The 21,115-nt window shown below is 38.7% G+C and overlaps 1 protein-coding gene across 4 annotated transcripts in view; it reads left to right on the top strand.

Moving 5' to 3' along the window:
- PIEZO2 (piezo type mechanosensitive ion channel component 2) overlaps window positions 1-21,115 on the top strand; it is a 483,849-nt gene that overhangs the window by 221,040 nt on the left and 241,694 nt on the right. For all 4 annotated transcript variants that reach the window (XM_087756833.1, XM_087756825.1, XM_087756843.1 and 1 more), the window contains one exon: window positions 255-350. In XM_087756833.1, coding sequence (XP_087612959.1) covers window positions 255-350 — 96 coding nt within the window. The remainder of the gene's footprint in view (window positions 1-254; window positions 351-21,115) is intronic.

Below are 21,115 nucleotides of genomic sequence, written 5' to 3'. Positions count from 1 at the left end.
AAGTCTTTGTAGCTTGGATGCATCTTTTGTGCTACACTTAAATTATATATTACTGTGAAAATACTTCAGAACTGTAATTAATTTTATTATTTATTTTAGGCATAAACTTGAATACTTGCGTGGAAATGGTTTAAATAAATGGTGAAAAGTTGGTAAGGTGAATAGTAAACTCAAATGGGAAATGTTTGTGCTATTGAATTTTATTATCCCAGGCTGATTAAACAATATGTTCTTTTCCTTTTCTCTCATTGCAGCCTGTGCTTTCCGTTACAATGGGCTCTCCTTTGTCTACCTCATCTACCTCCTGCTCATTCCTCTGTTTTCAGAACCCACAAAAACAACGATGCAAGGTAAGAAGTTCATTGCTTCATTCTTAAGAATGAGTAGTGGACACAGTACATGCAAAAGCCTTTGTGTAGTAGAAGGTGAAGTCCTGAGCATTTTCCCCTCATTATGTGAGCTAACCTGTAATACATACTGTAAATTCCCTGATACTGTAGTTTCACTATGTGCTGGCTTTGGTGCTGAAGGACTTCCAACCATGATACCGTTCTTGCCCCAAGGTGCAGCAGGGCTGTCTGATAATGGTACCTGGGGGATCCTTTTTATGGCATTATTTCACCTGGAATACTGATGTGGTCTGGGTGAAAAACGAGCTTTCAGAACCCCCCGAAAGCCATCCTATCACAGACTGTGCCCCAGGTCTGGATTTGTAGTTACTTTTGAGAATTAAATGTGGTCTCAGATTTTTCATCCAGCTGTATTTTAGGCACTTATTTAAACATCACTGTCATCCTGATTTTATGCAATTGCCTTAGTAAAAATAACTAGAAAGGCTTACTGGTAGAGATGACAAATAACTATCTACATCAGGCATTCAAGCCTCTATGTATCACATACCAATCAAACTTTTACAATTTAAAATATGAAAACAATTATGCAGACCTATAAAGAGAGAAACCATTTCAGAAGTATTACATTCTTGCTGTATGTAAGGGGCCTGTTGTCTGTGTAAAGAAGTAGTTTCTTGAAAGTCAGCAGAAATGGCTGTATAACAATATCAAAACTTAAGGGTTTGTGGTCTGTTGGTGGAATTCGCAGTGAGGATGCAATCACAGATTATTATCTACTGGTGTGCTTTGTCACCTAGTAGCCTGTTGCATGAGGTTGCCAATGATTGCATTTCAAAGCACTAAGGCTGCTTCAATTGTTCTTGTTCCTGCTTACCTGATTCTCCTTCAGACCAGTATAAAAAATAGTATAACACAATGCTAAAGTCAAATGGACTCATCTCTCATCTTTTCCGATGGAAATAACGTGAAGATTATCGTTTAGAAAGTAAGCTGGTTCCGTGACATCGCTAACAAAAAGGAGGCATTTAAAGAGGTCCTGAAGTTATACTGCCTTAGCTGATACAGACTTTGGCATAACTCTTCTATTCACAAATCCATTGTCATGCCTGATGGAAATTCAGACCATTTTAATCAACATAGTTCCCTAAAGAAAAGAATTGGAAAATCTAGACTCTGACTATAGTGACATCTGAGTTTACAGGGCCTCTATGAAGTTCTTACCCGAAGATTTTGGCACTTTTTGTGGTTTCCTGGGCAACCTTAATCTTGACTTTGTTCTGCCAGGGTAGTTCCTTGGCAGTTTGGATTTACCCCTCAATTCACCTATTTTCCTGTTTCCTTAGAAGAGTTTGTAGATATTCCAGGTTCTTCTTCAATCCCACGTCTGTCTTCTAAACACTGGTCAATAGAAACTGATACTCTTCCTTACCTGAGGAACTCACTGTGATTTGACTGAGCAACAGGTTGACACCAAACATGTAGTTTTCAGTGCATTAGCTGAAGAATGACATATTTTCGAAAGGTTTATGGACAGGTCTCCTTCTAAACATCCATTTCTGTGTCCTGCCTATAGTTATGGCCATTGGTCCACTTCCCCTGAGAAAAGAAATGTATGAAACTTTTCTTGAATTCTCTGAGAAGAGTTCTTGGAGAGTCTCAGGTTCTGGTTTAGAGTGACTGCTCAAGCTGTCATCCTTTTTTCTCTTCACTGAGAAGATGAAGAGAGGAAGCAGGAGTTTCAGACTTGTCTGATGAACTATTCATTACTACATGGCACATAGTGACAGTACCAATCAGTTCTTACAAGTGGAAGTACAACTTTTGTTGTACCAGTTTTTACTAGTGTTTTCCATTAACCGTTAGTTTGAGGGGAGGAGACAAAACTAAAGAAAACCCTCTTGTTTCATCTATTTGTGTATGTGGTTTCTGTTGATGCAGATTTTCAGCCAGTCTGCGTATAGGGGAAGCTGTATAAGGAAGAGAACTTTCTCTTCCAGCAGGGAGAAGCAAAGCAGAGTTACATTTGTGTTGTGGAAAGCGTATCCTGACCTATCCTAATTATGACGACTTACTGCTTTGCTTTTATTTTAGCTAGGATAGATACTGATCCTTTCTTAAAATCTTTGAAGGACTTACCAAAATTATATCCTGCTACAGTGCATTTCACAGGCTTCGTTCATTTAAAAGAGAATCTGCATTGAGTTTATCCATTTTGCATTCTTTTTTGGTTTTACTTTATAATTATTTGATGTGATTATAGTAGTATCGACTGACAGAGGTACCCATGGTGCTACATAGTCTTGACACCTAAGCGAAAGGAAAAGAAGTGCAAAGGATTGTACAAGGGTAGTATTATTGCTAAATGTTATTCATAAATGGGATATGAGTTATAAATAGATCGAAGTCAGATTTCCAAAAATTACTTAGAGTGGGATAGATTTGAATTATACTGAATTTGGAGTCTTTGTGAATTGCAATTGAAGTATCTTGACAGAGCTATGAAACCAGGAAAGGAATCAGGTGAGAATTAAGGTGCTTTTGATATCTGATCTGTTAGCTATAGAGTTCAAATGTCTCACCCCTTGGTGAAGAAGCCATCTTCATGAAGTATTACAGTACAGAAGTGGAAAAGGTCTGATTAGCATTTGTATTTCATGCCTTAATTCCTACATTTATATCATGTCTGTACATGCTCTTCTACTTCCCCACACCATTTTTCTACCAGTCAATCTAAGAAACTAGCATGTTGTCTTTTGGCAGGGACCCATACCAATTGGGTGGGCTCAGTTTATGTTGACTGTATAAGTATCCAGTGGAGCCAGCAAAAACAGGGCTGAAAAATAAATAAAGTAAGCATAAAAGGTAGGAAATCCCACTCTAGGTAAGGCTGTCAGTCATTTTTATAAGGGAAAGTTACCAGGACAGTCTGAGAATGGAACATCAGTAAATGCCCAGCTGTGAGTTAAAGTTTCTCTTAAAAGTGCTGAAGGTGGCAGTTGAGAGGGAAGCACTCATTGGGGAATTTGGGTGCAGCTTCCCAGATAATACGCAATTACTGTGTTGGTTTTATGTGTTTTGCTGCCCCTTCTGTGCCAGGAGAAGTGATTGACAGGATAAACAGAGTCATTTTCTAGATGCCAAGAGTGACAGTGGAGAGACATCCTAATTCTCTCCTTTTAGAGTCTCAAAAAGTCTATTTGATTAAAACTAATTCCTGTGTGATTTGATAGATGCTAGATCATCTAGTTTGCATCACTGATGGCAGCAATCTTTCTTCAGAGGAAAATGCTTTCTTAGGACTTTGGATAGTTTCCCCATACTGCGTGTCATACTGCATTACACTTCTCCTGAATTTCATGTTATGATATGTTCACGAGAATTAATTTCTTACATAAATTCAATATTTCCGAGTGTAACCATTTTGGCCCACTATCCTTATCACCTTTTTAAATTATAGAATCATAGAATCGTTAAGGTTGGAAAAGACCATAAAGATCATCGAGTCCAACCATTAACCTAGCACTGCCAAGTCCACCACTAAACCATGTCCTTAAGCACCATGCCTACCCGTCTTTTAAATGCCTCTAGGGATGGAGACTCAACCACTTCCCTGGGCAGCCTGTTCCAATGCATGACTACCCTTTTGATGAAGAAGTTTTTCCTAATATCCAACCTAAACTTCCCCTGGTGCAGCTTGAGGCTGTTTCCTAGATGCCTAGATGCGTTTTATGTGCGTATGTGTGTATGTGTATCTTTCTAGAAAATGTTGAGGGATTTTTTTTCTTGTCCAGAGGATGGAAAAGAAAGGGGAAATCTGTAACTATTTTAGCTAAAACCAGCTGAACCTCCAGTAAATCAAAGAGTCAAAAGTTAAATAAAACAAACTTTATTAAAAAAACCGAAACAACCAAACAAACAACAAAACCCACCACGTGGCTATATATTTTACTTGTCTTTTTTTTTTTTTCCTTTCATTTCTGTCACTTAAATAGTATTTTGAGTCTTCTCTTCTCTTTCTGTTTTGTTCAAGTCATCATTTTTTCCTGAAACCTTTGCTTCCTTTGATTAAGCCTTTTTGTTCTTTTGAGCTTTCTGGTGTCCTTCCACTAAGCTTTTCCTTCCTTGTCTCCTCTGGTTCACTCAACTCCCCAGTCACAATCTCTGACCAACATTCCTACGTCTTGCACTTCCACCTGTTTTCCCAGTTAATCACCTTGCACTTTTCAGTTATTGAGCTTTTTCAACTTCTCTCCACCAAGTTTAGGGTTTTTCCAGGCTATAGAATTAGAAATTAGCCTGCAATAGACAATGTTGGTCTAGATTAATTTTAATTTTGAAAGAAATGTAAAAGGTTAGAAACACTGGGGAAAAAAATATTATACTTGCTGAAATAGTTCAGATGGTGTTTAAAGCTTAATGAATAAAGTTTTTTTTCTCCCCCCCCCCTTAAATATTTCATCTTCTTTAAAAATGTAATTACTAAGATAATGTAATAGTAATCATTAATCATGGAGATAAGGCACAGTCTCCTATCTTTGCATATGTTCAGTATGTTTGTTTTAAGATACTACCTGCCAGGTAAAAATACCAACCTTTTCTAAAGTACAGGAGACATCTCCTTTAGTTAGAGCTGAAATGCTGAGTTATTTAAGATTTAGCTGAATGTGTTGTTTGCAGACATATTACTTAGTTGTCCACGAAGCTGGCTGAATAAAGGAAAATGTATTCATGAGCATTTACGTGCAGCTGAAAATGTATTTGGTTAACTTTCATGGTCAGCTCTGTCTATTATTTATAATCCTTGAAATCAGTGATTACAAAGCCGATTAAACAGCAAAATGTACTACTCTGCATTAAACAACTATGGAAAAAAGTTTCATTGTAAATAACATTTCTTGTCTACAGGAGTAATTTAAAACTTGACTACACCAGTTTTTCAAGGGTTGCTGATGGGAACTGCTTTTGTGGCAGATACCTCTTTGCACGTGTTGTAAAGCCATGTGATTTTGGCAGTGATTTTCTATATGAATTACCTCTAAAATCAGCAACTGATTGGTTACCTAGTTCTCTGGAGATGACAAATAGGCAGTAAACTGTGCAATAGCCTGGTTTCTAACTTCTTTGATTGTGAGATTATTATATTAGTGATCTTTTTTCTTTGTGTCTGAAGTCTACTGTAATGATGTCCTTGTCCTTAACAAAGGCTTGTACATGCTTTTGCAATAGAAATAATAAAGCATGACTATATGCATTCACCCTGTCTTGGGCCAATAGCTCATTTGGCAGTACTAAATAACGGGTTTATGTAGCTTTTTTTCTGTAACAGAGGTGAGTTTGCATTTAGTTAGTTTTGTTAACTTTCCTGTATTTAATTTCAGAATTTCTGATTAATAAGACTCTGTAGCCGGTCACCGTGTAAATAAAAAAAGAAATCAGTTAATTTCATGTATGGACTGGATTTTGCTGACTCTGCTTATGTTAATGGCAAAAAGAATGGGATTGCTTGTGAATTAAGATACTGCTCAGCATGACAAAACTTATCTCTCTTCTGTATTGAAAAAATTAATTTGGCATAGCAGTCAGATCAGTAAAAATGATGTTTTAAAAATGCATAGATTGATAAATTGATGAACAATATCCAAATCATAGTAATTGTTAATTGAACATTATTTTGAATATTGCTGAAACCATGGTAAAGAAATGGAACAGCAGAGTTTGTTTTGCAGATATGAAAGGGCTTGTGATTTGGAATAATTGTCACAGAACTGCAAGATGCAGAAGGGTTGCAGTGACAAATTTGGATCACCAAATATAGCTGAAGAGGTTTCAGGGGAGTATTGATCCAAATGAATATGGCAAAAATTTTTATACGAACGTTATTGTGATTTCCCTATGTGAGCAATGCCCCTATGTGTATGCATCAGTTCTATAATGCATCTGTATTATTAGCAGTCTTTTTATGCTCAGCTGCACTAGTTTTCTGGAGTTTCATACTGTCTAACTTTAGACATCTAACTTACATGTTCAAGTTATGATTTGGGTCATACATTCAGTGAATAGAAATAGGGTCCTCATGATGGTGCTCTGAGTTGGCCATTTGAGCCTCCAGTGAGTCCAAAAATCTTAAATTAGATGCTTAATTTTATACCTGATCTACATTGCATGGTATTAAGACTTCTGAACAAAATAAGGAGCTTAAGTGAATATTGTCATGTGATACTCATGCAACAGAAAATAGATTATTAACCTCTTAATTGTAAATTCTTGCAGTAAAATCTTCATGGTTGAGTAGTTTGTAGTTAAAAAAAAAAAGTACTTTCTGTATTCAAAGATGTTCTGCTCTGAAACAGCTTCAGTTTTTAGCTTTTCAAGATTTTCTGAACATTGCTTGCAAATGAACTGCTGCCCAAAGTATATATGCAGAAATCACTTGAAAATAACTTCAAAAAAACCCAAACAAAACCAAACCACTGATTTTGAGCTATATGTTTAAAAAAAGGTTTAACAAAATTCCTTTCCCTCATTAGTCCTGTTGAAACTATGTCCTACTGATGGCAAGTACCATACTTAAAACTGTAATACAGGACTATCGACAAAGAATGAAACATTTGAAGAATATAACCTCCTAATGGATTCACTAATAGACACCTTGGAGTGGTCTTTCATATCTGCTAGTATGGAATGGTGAAGTTTGCAATCTTACATGCCTTTCTCTGTATCAAAAATTTGAAAAAGATCCTTAAACTCATTGGTCTTTTCCTTTTAAGCCAGTTCTAATAATTTTCACAGCAGCATTATTAATAGGATTTGATGGAAAACACAAGTATTGTAGCGAATTTGGATGCTTTCAAGCATTCTGGTTTTCTTAAATTATATGCATAAAAAATTAGTTTATAGGTTGGAAATACAGACTCTGATTTTGACAAGACTTGCTCGCATGGTTTCTGTTGCCTGCTTTGAACAGAAATTCAATCAAGTATGCTTCTTAAGGCTTACAAGTCTGTCACTGCTTCAGTCTAAGGAGACGTTTGTAGTTCAAGCAGTCGGAGTTTATGACTGTTTTTAGTTCGATCTCATAACAATTATATTACCTACTGTTAGTATATTATTTTGGGGGCTTTGTAGTTGGACTGCTTTGAATAGAGGATAACAACCCACCTGGTTTCACCATCTGAAAGTGCAGCCAAAGTAGAAGTACCCATTTTGGGCATCTGAGGTGTATGACTGAAATCCTGCAAGGGGTAAAAGCTCTACCTGTTTACTGGATTTTGCAATAATTTTGTCAGTTTTGCACAACTGACAAATTGTGCACTGCACTTCTGTTCTTTAAAACAGTTTCCTGCTGTGTTTGCCAGAAAGGACATCGACAGGCCATAGACCTGGTCATGTTCTAATCTTGTTATAAATTAAAAGGTATGAATTGGCTACAGTTGGAAGGGATATGTTTTAAAACATGTTTAAAACATAAAATATGTTTAAATGAAAAATCTTCATGTTTTTGAGTGGTACAACTTGAATTTTGACCTTTTTCTCTTTAGATTTATTATATGTTTATATGCTTTTGAGAAGGGTTTCATCCACGTTTTACCTGTGTGACCACAAAAATGATTTGGTCCTTTTTTTGAAAATGATTTATTACCTGTTATTCTTAAGTGCTCTATAGAAAGCACTCTGGGCAATAATGGAGATGCTGATTAAAGGGGGTTGGAGAACTCTTTAAGATGTCTTTGGAACTACTGAGTTTCTTTGTACAAGCCCAAAGCATTAGTATGAAGATGTATTTATAACTCAGAAAATGCTTTTCAGCAATTAAAAATGGGATTTCTACTGGGTTGAGCATGCGTTTTCCTATGGAGGCATGCCAGGCTGCTACATAAACACCCTTTGGCTCAAAATACTGCATCTCTGCTAGGTTTCTCCACTTCCAACATAGTAAGTATTCTCTTGGGAGTGAACAATGGAGCGTGTTATTTATGATCGGTGGTCCAAATCCTGAAGTACTTATTCATGGAAGTTTTAGCAATGCATGAGTGAAAATGAAGCGATACCTTTACATTAACCAACCTCAGAAATCCTCTTGCGTCTTATGAGCCAGAGAACATTTCTGTTAATGATACTGTGTGCTTTCTCACTATTTATTATCAAAACATTTTCTTAAGAAATTAATTAAAAATCTCTCCAACTAAGTGAAAGTGTATGCAAAAGAAGCATTGCCCTGACAGTGTTGGGTACAGAAATCTTGTATCTGTCTTATGCTGTTGAGTATGATAATACCTGTGCCTTTCTCACTGCCTTGTAATACTGTTCCCAAATGGGATATTCCACTCTGAGAAGGTAGACTCTAGTTCCTAGGCTGTTTTACTTTTTGGCTTCCACAGAAGAAATTGTAAGCAGGGATTCCCATTCAGTGGCTGATTAGATGATGTGTCACCCATTTTCATTATGTTTATTATAGGACTGCTGGCAATGTTTTTGGACCCAGGTAGGGCAGAAACTCAGCAGCATGTTTATTGAAGCCTTGCAAACAAAGCAAAGCCAACAGAGCTGGGGCTATGAATGAAGAAGCCAGGAAGAGATGATAACTAGAAATTTATTTTTAACTTGCAATTAAATAATTGATATGGGCTTTTTCGTGTGGTTATCAATGACTGTAGGTCTTTGGAAAAATTCAAATGAAGAGGGGTAGTGCTCTTGGTACAGAGGGCAGGAATTCTTCAGAGGGCTTTGAAATAAGGTGCTTGCAATTAGATTGGTGTGATTTTTTGGGGATGGTGGTGGAAATACTAAATTAAATGGAAAAGAAGCCATGTTAAAGGGCATTGATACTATCACAAGTTTAAATTCAGCAAACTGCTTTCATTGTAAAACTGAGCACATTTATAGCTGCACTACTTTTTGTAATATTTAATTTATTTTAAAGCAATATTTGTCCTTAGATATTGAATACCTTTTGTTTTAGGGGAAAAAAATCAATTTAGGTTGATGTGGAAGTGATTTCTTTATTTATTTTAATATTTCAAGTTGATCCCAAGCCTATCCCCTGCCCTGGTGATAGTCAACTTCAGACTGAATATGTCATTATTTAATTTAACTCTAGCAGTGAATAAAGACCTAGAGCCAAAACAAAGCTTCCTTTTCACCCCAAGGTATAGGTAAATGCAAATTTATTTAATGGAGAAATAATTCAGAGGCACAGGTAAGACCTCTCAGAAATTTTTGTTCTTGGCAGTAACTCTGAAAACATTTTTTTTTCCCAATTCGTTAAGCTACATCCAACACCTAAATAATATCAATTTTACTTTCTACAGCTTGTGAAGGTTACTTTTCTAGCCTGTCTTTTGTGTTCTTTGTTAAAGTAATTGAAAATTAGTCAATTTTCTTACTTTCGAGAAAGTATGCGCAAAATAAAACTTTTATTATTGTTATAAGCGAGAGAGAGTGAGACAAGGGCAGAAAGTGTGCTTTAGACCCAGCTGTGAAGTTGAGCACTGACAAGAGTGCTGTCCTGAACATGCATACTTTCTCAGATTCGGGATCTGATATAGGCTTACTGTGGCTATGAAAAGATTTTAAACTCGGAATGACCTTGTGGCGTGTTTTTAAATTGAATTAAATAATGAAATTATGAAAGTGAATTTTACAAAATAATATAAAAACAGCAGCATCTTAGGCTGTAGAATATGATTGAATATGTGTCATGTAGTCCTGCAATCCTAATACTGATCAGTCAGCCCACAGATTTTGATGGAAAGAGGATGGTGCTGAGTATGCGAGAAAAGGCAAACTTTAAGAGTTTGTTCTCTCCTTTTTGTCCTGAAGCATGAATATCTCTGAGGTAAATTGCTCATTTTTTTAGCATGTTGGGTCTGTAAATGGTTGAAAAGTCTCACAGTTCTTTCTGTGTTGGTTTTGACCAGCAGGGATGTATAAATTTTTTTTGTTCATTGGCATAATTTTATGTGCATTATTTGTGTACATCTCAGCTAGGATCCACATGTTTGCAATACAGCTCTGAATGCAGAGGAGTCTTGGTGGCAAAGGCTTGTACTGCAAGTCAATTCTTGGTTGTAATATTATAGCTTATTTTTTCGGGCAATATATTGGAAGCAGGCTCGGGTTTTAGACATCGACAAAGGAGGCAGTTTCCTTGAGCACCCTTCTGCTGTCCACTGTAGCTGTGACAGTGTTTCAGAGAGCCAGGCTGGCTGCTTAGGAGTATGGCAGTATGAGATGCAATACTCGCCTCCCTGCTGCTGCCCAGCCTGCCCAGCACAGCAGCAAGCATGAGCCTCTGTCCCAGTGATGCCCCTTCCTCATGCCCTGTCCTCCCCGTAGCAGGAATCAACCAGACCTTGGGATAGCAAAGTTTCATTGTGCCGATTCTGCTGAGATATCTTGATTGAGGTCTGTCAAAAGCTGTGTGATACAGAGATAAAATGGAACTAAAAATTATTAGTGGTATAGTTTCTTAGCTCTGTATATCAGTAAGCAGACTGTGGAGAAATAGGAGGGATATTATTGAATCTACATCTACAGTAGAATCATTTAGAAGTCAAAATTACATTGCAGCAGGAAGGTAAGAGGTTGATAAGATCTGGCTGGATTCAGATAGTACTAGAGGAGAAAATCAACATGGAATTGTTAGGGGATACTATAAATTAGAGGATGAGTGATCCTAATAACGATACAGCCAAATCTTTCCCTAATGCAAACAACTTCTCAAACAATTATTGACTTGTGAAGAACCAGTGTTATTTTAAAATTGGGTTTGGAGAAACTAAGGACATCAGAGAGAGTTGGTCATCACTATTCTTATGATCCAAAGTTAACAAAAAACACTCTGTAAGGTTTTCTTAACCTTAAGTGCAAAATAAGTTTAGGGAAACTAGATAGTGACTGAAGAGCTCAAGCATTTGAATGTGGTGACATTTGCTAGTTAAAAATGCAACAACCTTTCTAGAACTCCCATCTTAAGCACTGGTGGCTTTTAGGGGTGAACTCCAGACATAACCGGCTGACCAACCACTCCCACAAAGAACATTAAGAATAAACAGAGAGTTTGCAAGGAATGAGTAAGAGGGGAATAATCCGTAAAGAAACCATCTTAGAGGTCAAGAAGTGTTCAGATGAAGTAGAATTTGCCAGAAATCAAGCTGAGTTAAACTCTGCAAAAGAAACTGAAACAAGGAATAAAAATGTGTTTAGCCATATGAATATAAAATAATAAAAAGCGTGGCTGGTAATACAGTAGGGATGAAGTAGGAATTAAATATCATCTGGGTATGGCCAAAACTTTAAACAGGAGTGTGCTTCAGTTTTGAATAAGGGCGGTACTGTTAAACACACAGAAAAAGACAAAAGTGCCTTCTGGGAAGGAGGCTGGAAAAAGGAAAACTACTGTATGCGAGGGAGAAGTAAGACCCAAGGACTTTAAATGCTTAAGTTTTAAGGCTGAATAATCTCCCTCCCAAAAGTGAGTGTGATACTCTAGATTGAAGAATGAAAATACTAGCTCAAACGCTAAAAAAAAGGGGAAACGATCTTGCATATGAACTCCTGTGAACTCGTACTTTCCAAATTTTGGAATACATTTGGAAGAGAAGAATAAATAAATATCTTGAAGCAACTGGAAAAAAGAGATGAAATGAAAATGGCTTTTCTAAAACTGGATTGTGCGAAACAACTGAGCTAATGTTTTGATAAGGTGAATTCAGACTAAGTGTTGAGAAGGGCTGTGTGGCAACTGAAGCAAAGATGTTCATGTAAAAGACTGAGAAAGAAATAGGACATCTCATAGATCTTAACTTTTCTGCTTTTTCAGTCTGCACGGGGATATTGTTTTGCTTTTGGATCGGGGGATATTTGAGAAGGAGAAAGATTTTTTTTTTTGGTTAAATGAGGATGCTGGCACACCATCTAGAGACTATGTGTACATGGTGGACCATAGATTAGGAGTTTCCTAGGTGTCAGCTTCTAATAAAAACAGTCAGCATAAAGACCCATCTCATTTTAAAGTGGAATATGATCCTTTTATGAACCAGAATATATTCTTTGGTCACCTGTGATGGTGGGAAGTAGAATTGGTGACGCACCTGATGCCTCTAAACCCACGTTACCCACATCATTTGCTCAATGTCTCCAGCAAACCTGTGTATAAGCAGTAATAGTCAGATGATTTGCAGAGATTTCCTGTCCATGTGCTGAGTGGTTTGGGGAGGGTTAGTGGGTTGTGTTACATTAGGTGCTATTAACAGTTGCAGGCTTGAAACGTTCTGGTGATTTGGTTAAGGTGATGGGCAGTGTTGGAAGACTTTGGAGCATTATTGTGGTCATCAGTACTGTGTTCAAGAGTTCAAAAGTCAGAAGAACTATAAGCTCATTTATGCTAGAGGAGGGGTTGTCTTAGAGAATTATGTTTAAGTTTGGAAAATAAAGGAGTAGGAAGAATATAAAACACATTTGGGCCTCCCTATTCTCATGTAATACCACTGTATGTTAAAGAACTGTGTTTCATTATGCTGTCATAAAGGAAGAGGAGAAAAAGCCAGTAAACTATTAGGTATGCGGTTTTATTATTATGACCAACCTGTAGGTAAGAGGAATTCCAATAAAAGCACTGTGCAATTTTTTAAAGGCAGTGCAGCTGTTCCCATTTACTTTGCTGTTGTTGCTGTTGCCTTGTTTGAAGGCAGTCACACTGCAGTAAGGCATGTCCTGAATCTACCATGCAGTACTTCAGTCAACTAGATGATGTCTGAAGAAGCATTAAGAAGCGAGCCCTGGACTGTATTAGCCAGCAAGATGGGTGATGACATTGGCATCACTTCTCATTGCAGTGCCTTGGCACCAGCTTTTTACTATGAATTACTCTCTGGTAATACCAGAAATTTGTCCAGTGAGGTAAACATAATTTCTTTTAAATTCATACATAATTTATGTGTCTTTTCTGTTTTCCCTTCTCATCCTACCTCATTTTATTTCAGATAGGTTCTGATCAGCAAGAGAGGGACCTACTGCTTCCCTCAAATTGAGTGCTGAGCATGGATTTTTTTTTTTTTTTTTCATTCTGTATTTCTTCCTCACACATGGAAGAGTGTGTATGTCTTTTGACAGGAGAGTATTATGACAGAAAATAATACTGGCTCTAGAGCACAGTAATTGGTAGATGTCAGGATCTCTTTTATCAGACTTCAGAGCTGAGCCTGACTTCTTGTGGATGATCCTGTGTCTATAATGGATTTGAATCCAGAGTCTGAATCCCTAGAAATTTGGAAAGCCTCAGGCAGAGATCTAGATTGGTGTTAACACTTCTTTGTATATCAACACTGTACTTCCATGTCATGGTGATCCTCAAAGACAGTCTCCACTGTAAGAGTACTTGGCCTTGTGTGTTGGGTTGACCCTGGCTGGACGACAGGTGCCCACTAAAGCCGCTCTATCACTCCCCTCCTCAGCTGGACAGGGAAGAGAAAATAGAACAAAAGGCTCATGGGTCAAGATAAGGACAGGGGGAGATCATTCACCAATTACCATCATGGGCAAAACCAGACTCAACTTGCGGAAAGATTAATTTTATTTATTGCCAATTAAATCAGAGTAGGGTAATGAGAAAATAAAACCAAATCTTAGAAACACCTCCTCCCCCACCCCTCCTGTCTTCTCAGGCTTAACTTCACTCCTGATTTCTTTACCTTCTCCCTGCCAGCGGTGCAGGAGGTTGGGGAATGCAGGCTGTGGTCAGTTCATCACATGTTATCTCTGCCGCTCCTCCCTCCTCAGGGGTACAACTCCTCATACTCTTCCCCTGCTCCAGCGTGGGGTCCCTCCCACGGGAGACAGTCCCCCACGAACTTCTCCAACGTGAGTCCTTCCCATGGGCTGCAGTTCTTCATGAACTTCTCCAGTGTGGGCCCCTTCCATGGGGTGCAGTCCTTCAGGAACAGACTGCTCCAGCGTGGGTCCCCCGCGGGGTCACAAGCCCTGCCAGCAAACCTGCTCCAGTGTGGGCTTTTCTCTCCACGGGTCCACAGGTCCTGCCAGGAGCCTGCTTCAGCACGGGCTTCCCACAGGGTCAAAGCCTCCTTCGGGCACATCCACCTGCTCTGGTGCGGGGTCCTCCACGGGCTGCAGGTGGAGACCTGCTCCACCGTTAACCCCCATGGGCTGCAGGGGCACAGCCTGCCTCACCATGGTCTTCACCACGGGCTGCAGGGGAATCTCTGCTCTGGTGCCTGGAGCACCTCCTCCCTCTCCTTCTTCACTGACCTTGGTGTCTGCAGAGTTGTTTCTCTCACATATTCTCACTCCTCTCTCAGGCTGCAATTGCTGTTGCACAGCAACTTTTTCCCCTTCTTAAATGTGTTATCTCAGAGGCGCTACCACTGTTGCTGATGGGCTTGGCCTTGGCCAGCAGCGGGTCTGTCCTGGAGCCGGCCGGCATTGGCTCTATCGGACATGGGGGAAGCTTCTCGCAGCTTCTCACAGAAGCCACCCCTGTCGATACCCTGTCATCAAAACCTTGCCATAAAAACCCAATACACCTTGTCTTTTTCTTTTCTTCTCTTGAAGTGGTCTGCCTTCCTTTCTCCTTGTTAGTTGTGTGTTTTAACGTTTGTTTCTTGATCACCTAGTGCAGCGATTTGTGCTCCCACTGCTTTGTTCCTTTCATGAGCACAGAGCTACCCTCCAATTACCCCTTGGTGCTAAGTGGATGAATAAGAAGCCAGGAGGTCATGGCACATAGATAGTATTTATGAACTGCTTTTTTTGCAAAGCTTTTGAGAGTAAATGGAGAATTAGGTAGCAAATTCTTGACTGTTTACCAATTGTACTTCTGATTTGTTCTAAGAAATCATTTAGTACTGCAGTGATACAGGCCCTGGCATCTTCAACTCTATCTAGACTTCAACTCTATCTAGATTTGTGTAGATTGTATAGATCTGGTATCCCACTCAGCCTGAGGACCTGTCTGGCCTTTACGGGCAAAGAGTCAGTGCTGGATTTGGACCTCATGCCTGAAAACAGAAACACAGAGCTGGTCTTGGTTCTTAGCATCTCGCTCCTCTAGGGCACCTTATCATCTGTCCAGCTTCTGAGCTGAAGGTGCTTCTCTTAACGTCTTTGGTTTCTGCAGTACTAACTGCAGGTCGCTATCAAAGGTGCACTTGACAAGGATGGTTTTCAAATCATTGGGAACATGTAGGTGGAAGAGGAATGTCCGCACCTCCTGCTATCGCCATTGTCTGAAACGTAGGCAAGCTGCCTGGAGTTGAAATCGCAGGGACCGAGTTTACAGCAAGAAAACTGGTTGTTTTCAAGCCCTCACAAAGCTTGGATTAAATTATTCATGATAATGCTTTTTGTCACTACTGTTTATATTCCAGTGGCAGTTAGCGTGACTTGGACTTGTTAGTAAAATGAATAAATAGCATTCAGCAGGCTGCCCAGGGCCGGGGGCAGGGTGTGAGCATGTATGTGTAGAACGGGAGGTAGCAACAAGGTGCTGATTCATTTGTCTTTACATGCCAAGAGCAGCACCTGACTCTGTCATTAAGCAAGAGGTTGTCCATCAAATATTTATCATGCGGGTGTTCCAAAAGGCTTTTAAGGGTCCACGTGAACACCACTGATCAGCAGGAGGACAGAAGTTTTTGGAGTGTTTTCTTTTTTCTTTCTAATGATATTTGTGTGAGGGCTTATGCTGCTATTTCAGTTGTAGCTCATTGATATTATGTTGAGAGTGAGACACCAGACATGCTTTAAATTGAGTGGGCTTTTTTGTCAACATAGAAGAATAAATTTTGCCCTCGTAGAAAGCACCCCTTTTTCAGTGCAAGGATGTTTAGCTGGTCAGATTTTGCTTGCTGCTTTGATTTCTGCTACTTCCGTGGATCTGGTTTATTGCATCTGTCTTAACAACTAAAGAAATGTTTTCTGGGAAATAAATAGTTCCATGACAAAGATGTATTGTAGCGAGCAGCTGTTTCACTGTAATGGGAGCCTTAATTGAAAGGATTATTGCAGCAAAACGTTTCCTAGTTGTTTGTGTTGGATGATGTGGCTGAGAAGGATACAATATAGTAGCAAATTTTAAACAAGAATGATATCTGTTTTGCTTTCTACTAGATCTTCAGGGTAGCTAAGCCTGAAGATCATTTCACTCCCTTGGGACCAAATCTGCTGACCTTACTTAGGGAAAACTCCCACTAGCAGTGGGAAATTTACTTCTGTAAGCAGCGCAGGAAGTGCCCTGTAATATATTAAGAAACCAAGTAAACCCATAAGAAACCAAACAAAAGGCATTTAAAAGCATTCCCATTATTTACGGAGAGAAGGAAGCAGAAAATTAATATGCACATGCTCCATAATTAACATTTAAACTCTGTTCTTAATGTGATTTAGAGGGAGCTGTGAACTCTTGAAAATGAAGCTGTTGGTGCAGATGCGGAGCTAGGTGTGCAGTTTCTCATTACTCAAATGTTTCTGTTCTGCCTCCGGATGAAGCGGGGAACTTTAAAACGCATATCCCCCCCGCCCCCCCCCCCCCCCCCCCCCCGGCAAGCAGATTTGTTAACATCCTGTTCTAATTCAGAGCAGAGACCTGAATCTGGTTCTCCTGTATCCCAAGCGTGCTCCGCTAACAGCGCCTTTTTGCTGTCCCTCCTCTTCTCCAAGTCCCTCTCCCTAAATATTTGATTATTCTTGCAAAATGGAGCTGCTCCAGTACCCGATGCCCTCCTAGCATCCAAGTAGTCACTGCACTCATCAGAGGAAGTATGAGAATTTCAAGATGCTGAAGGTTTGCTCGTGTTGAGTTGTATGACAGTGTCATGTAATGGGCTTGTGAATCATATAAAATAGTAGCAGCAGCTACATACATACGTAGTCAATTCCCAATCCACTCTCCCATACCCTAACTTTCCATCTTGCCTCATGAAGTGTTCATCATCATCATAAAAGTCAGTACAAAGACAGTGTCTGAATACGTGCCTATTCAATAGATAAATTTTGGGTTGAAGAAATTAAGAAACATTTTCATTTAGGTGCAGAACACCAGCTTGAATGTTCTTGTGCTTTTTTAGAGAGCGTGTATGCCCACAAAGCTGCTGCTTTTTTTCTTTTCTTTCCTTGTTTTAGCATGTAACATGAATGACTCAGTTTGGTGCTGATTGTTATTGTAAGGAAAACCAAAGTGATACATTTAGTGGTTTTCTTATTTAAATAATGTTTGGAATAATCATAACAGGGCTTAGTAGATCTTCAGAAATTCTCACTTTTTCAGACCATTTCCGTATAATCTTGTTTCACTTAACTTGGCCAGGAAAATAAGTTAAATCTCCTCTTCTGAGAGCTCTCAGTGAATAAGAGCTTTTTGCAGAACAAAACCCAGAAAGGCAGGGAATGAGGTTTTCATCACTGTTGTGCAGTGCTTGTCTGGATTATATTCTATAAATTTGCACAGAAGAACAACATGAATGACTAAAATCTATCAGATTAGGTAAGTTTGTGTAAAACCTTTTCAGAACTGAGAAGAAAGTTTTCAACATTTTATTGTGATTTTCATTCAGTTTTTGAAAAAAAAAAAATCCATGGTGGAAAGCAGGAAAGGGGATAACACTTCCAGATTTCATTGTGTTAAGTTAGGGGAAAAAAAGCTTGAAAATGAATGGAGACAAGGGAAATCACAGGATTTTTATGGCCAAAATAACATTTTATCTTTCTTTGTACTAAAAGTTGTTAGGACCATTTTAATAATGATTATTTAAAAAAAAGAAAAAAAAAAAGAGGAATGCTGTACTATTCATTCTGATAATATGATGTGACGTTTGTTCAAGAATCCAAAGGAATTTACTCCTACTCTGATTTTTTTTTCCCTTTTTATTGAGAGAGATATAAAAGAAGATATAGCCAAAAATAATGGAGCAATTCAAGTCACACACATAATGGTCACATGTAAATGAAGTTGTAACATAAGCAGTAGCCACAACACACAATCCTTCACTTTTTACTTCATTTTAAAACCTCACTCCTTTGGAAAAACAATGAAAGGGTCTGCAAGGAAACACAAGATTAGTTTAACTTACCTTTTAAATCCTTTCTTTGTTCATTCATAAAATTCTGTGGCAAAGCTGCTGAGGTCATTGCCTTCCCCTGTCTCACACAGGGCTCTAACAAATTTTGAGCCTGTTCTTTAATTGATCTTTCTGGGTGCCCCATGATTAAATTCTGGGAAATTACTAAACTATGAGTCACGTCATAAAAACCAATTAGTGGTTGGTTGACAGTTTGTCTCCCAGCTGACACCTCCAAATTTCTGTTAATACCACATCAATATATATTTTATTGCTGGCAAATGGCTTGAGTTTATTTTGTAGAAGAATGTTGTGCAAAGTCACAACGTTTATGTTGGATGCTGCTAACACTAAACCAGTTTTGTTTGAATGGGGCATACTGTCCCTTTTGGCTTCAATTGACTGGTCCTAATGCATATTGAAGTGTTGGGATGAGTGGGGAAAATCAGCTTTTGAGAAGAAACCTTTTTTAAAAAGATCATCTGCTACTGAGGTTTGGTTGGTTTGTTGTTGGTTTTTCTTTGATACAGCTTTTTCCTTCAGCAATAGCCTTTTGCGACGATCAGAAGCTTTGTACAGAAGTTACTTCTGCAAGGTGGCACTGTTGTGTCTTCTCCTCCCTAGCTGCTGTTGTGAGTGGCGTGTAGTTGCAGAGTTTCAGGGCGGTCCCTTTTTCATCCTCCTCTCCATGAGGACGAAGAACAGGAAATGAACTGCAGCGCTCCTTTGGGGTCACTGCGCTCTGGCACACAGTGAGGGGATCTCCAAGCCAGGGAAAGAGGACTCTTATTCCAGATGGATCTGTGCACTACTTTGACTTTTAGGATAAAGATACTGTGATCCAATAGCTCTGAGAATAGCCTGGCTTTGATAACGTAGGTGGTATACAACTATTAGTTCTCTAGTGGGGTGACCTTGCTCTGTTAAGTGTGTATCTTTCAACAGTGAAATTGGGCTGAAGAGGTCTATGGTATGAAAAACTTTTAAAAGTGAAGAAATAGCAAAGAAAAGTGATAATGAACATTTTCGGGGCGGTGTTGAAGGCTTCTTTTCTTTTTTTTTTTTTTTTTTTTTTTACCCAGAAAGTTGGTGCTATACTTGTATTTACATAATTACTAGTAGAATATTCTTGAGCACAGTACCTTTCCTTACCAAATTCAAAGCATAAAATGGGCAAGTGGAACATTTTAAGAAATTCCTTCAGGAAAAAAAAATTAAAATGCCCAAAATATATGGATTTGAGGATTACATATAAACATAACAATATAATTTATACATAAATTAATAATGTAGAGATTGTTTTTACAATAAAATTGGAGAATCCTCAGTTTATGGGCAGTGCTGTAAAAACCAGCATGTTCTGACTGAGTTGGTCCATTACTCTTACTAGAGCAAGTCCAGTTCACAAACATGATGGGCTGCGATGACAAAGAGTTATGTAAATATAAAGCTGATCATACACCACTTAATGCCTCCTATTATGTACATTTGTAACACAGAATCAAATCTTCTTAAAAGTGCTTTGGTTTGGAATAGATGTGCTAAATGTTATTTTTCACATTAGCCATGAGAAAGTTATGTGACTGTCTTTGCATTTAGTTTAGATTTGTTGCTTTCTGTTTACAGCTAGCAGTCTGCTTCAGTATAATCAGAGAGAAAGTGATGAACAGAAGCTTTCAGTAAGAAGTTTAGTCCATAATAGAAATATTTGCTTTTAAGTGGAAACCAGAGTTTATTAACTTTTTTCTTTTTTTCGGATACAGATACTGGCATCTGAAAAAAATTTGAGTTGCATGCATATACCGGCAAGCAGAAAATTCACCTCTTGTTCAGTTTTCTCAGACCTTGGCTATTTTCTTTTATAATTTTAAGTCTTGCAAGCTGTAGTATTATGCTATCAGAGCACTGAATTAGTACGGACTGAGCTGCACTGAAGTGTAAAGGTATGTTGAGCGGTTAAATGGTTAGCTTGGCTCCTGAAGCCAGTCTGGCTGCAGGCAAAACGCACTGTGGGTCACTGCTACGCTCTCTGTTGCTGCCACTTTTACTGCTCCTCTCTGAAATTTAGCTTAAATGTCTTTACGCTGTGCTGTCCTCTGCAGTACAGACACTCCCCAACGCAGAGGAGGGTTGCAGTTTGCCACACGTTGCACGGGAGCCAAGGGGAAAACCACGCACTAAAGCTGGGAGAGCAGAGGATCTCTCAATGGAGTGAATCGCCTGTGTACTCGCTACACTCAATTACTTTGTACTTGTAGAAATGTTCTCGTTATGATATGCTCTCCAGTTCCTCATCTTAAGCGGGCCTTAATAGTGTTTTGTTTTGCTGTGGCTGTTTCATATGCTCTTACCCAAAATACGCTGTATGTATTAGACGATTCTAGAGTGTGTAGTGCAGCTGTCACCACCACCATGACAATTATACTTGCACTTTAGCCCTATGTTTTTGTCTGGGTTTGTCATATATATTTTAAGTTGGAAAAAAACTCCAAGCTATTGTAGCTAAATATTATTTATAATAGAGTCATGACAAAAATGTGCAAGGTGCTGTGTGGTCTCATAGGCCAATATACTTTCTGCCACAGACAGTTTACTAACTAGAAATTGATGAGATGATAAAATTCATCACTCACTTAGAAGGGATGCTTTTTGTTGCTTAGATGATTCCAACTGGATATTTATAGATGATGT

The sequence above is a fragment of the Nipponia nippon genome, unplaced genomic scaffold, assembly GCF_047370975.1.
Source record: "Nipponia nippon isolate SJK-2023a ecotype South Korea unplaced genomic scaffold, ASM4737097v1 scaffold_1, whole genome shotgun sequence".
NCBI classification, from domain to species: Eukaryota; Metazoa; Chordata; class Aves; order Pelecaniformes; family Threskiornithidae; genus Nipponia; species Nipponia nippon.
The sequence above is the reverse complement of the archived record's forward strand: the minus strand, read 5'-3'. Positions and strand labels throughout refer to the sequence as shown.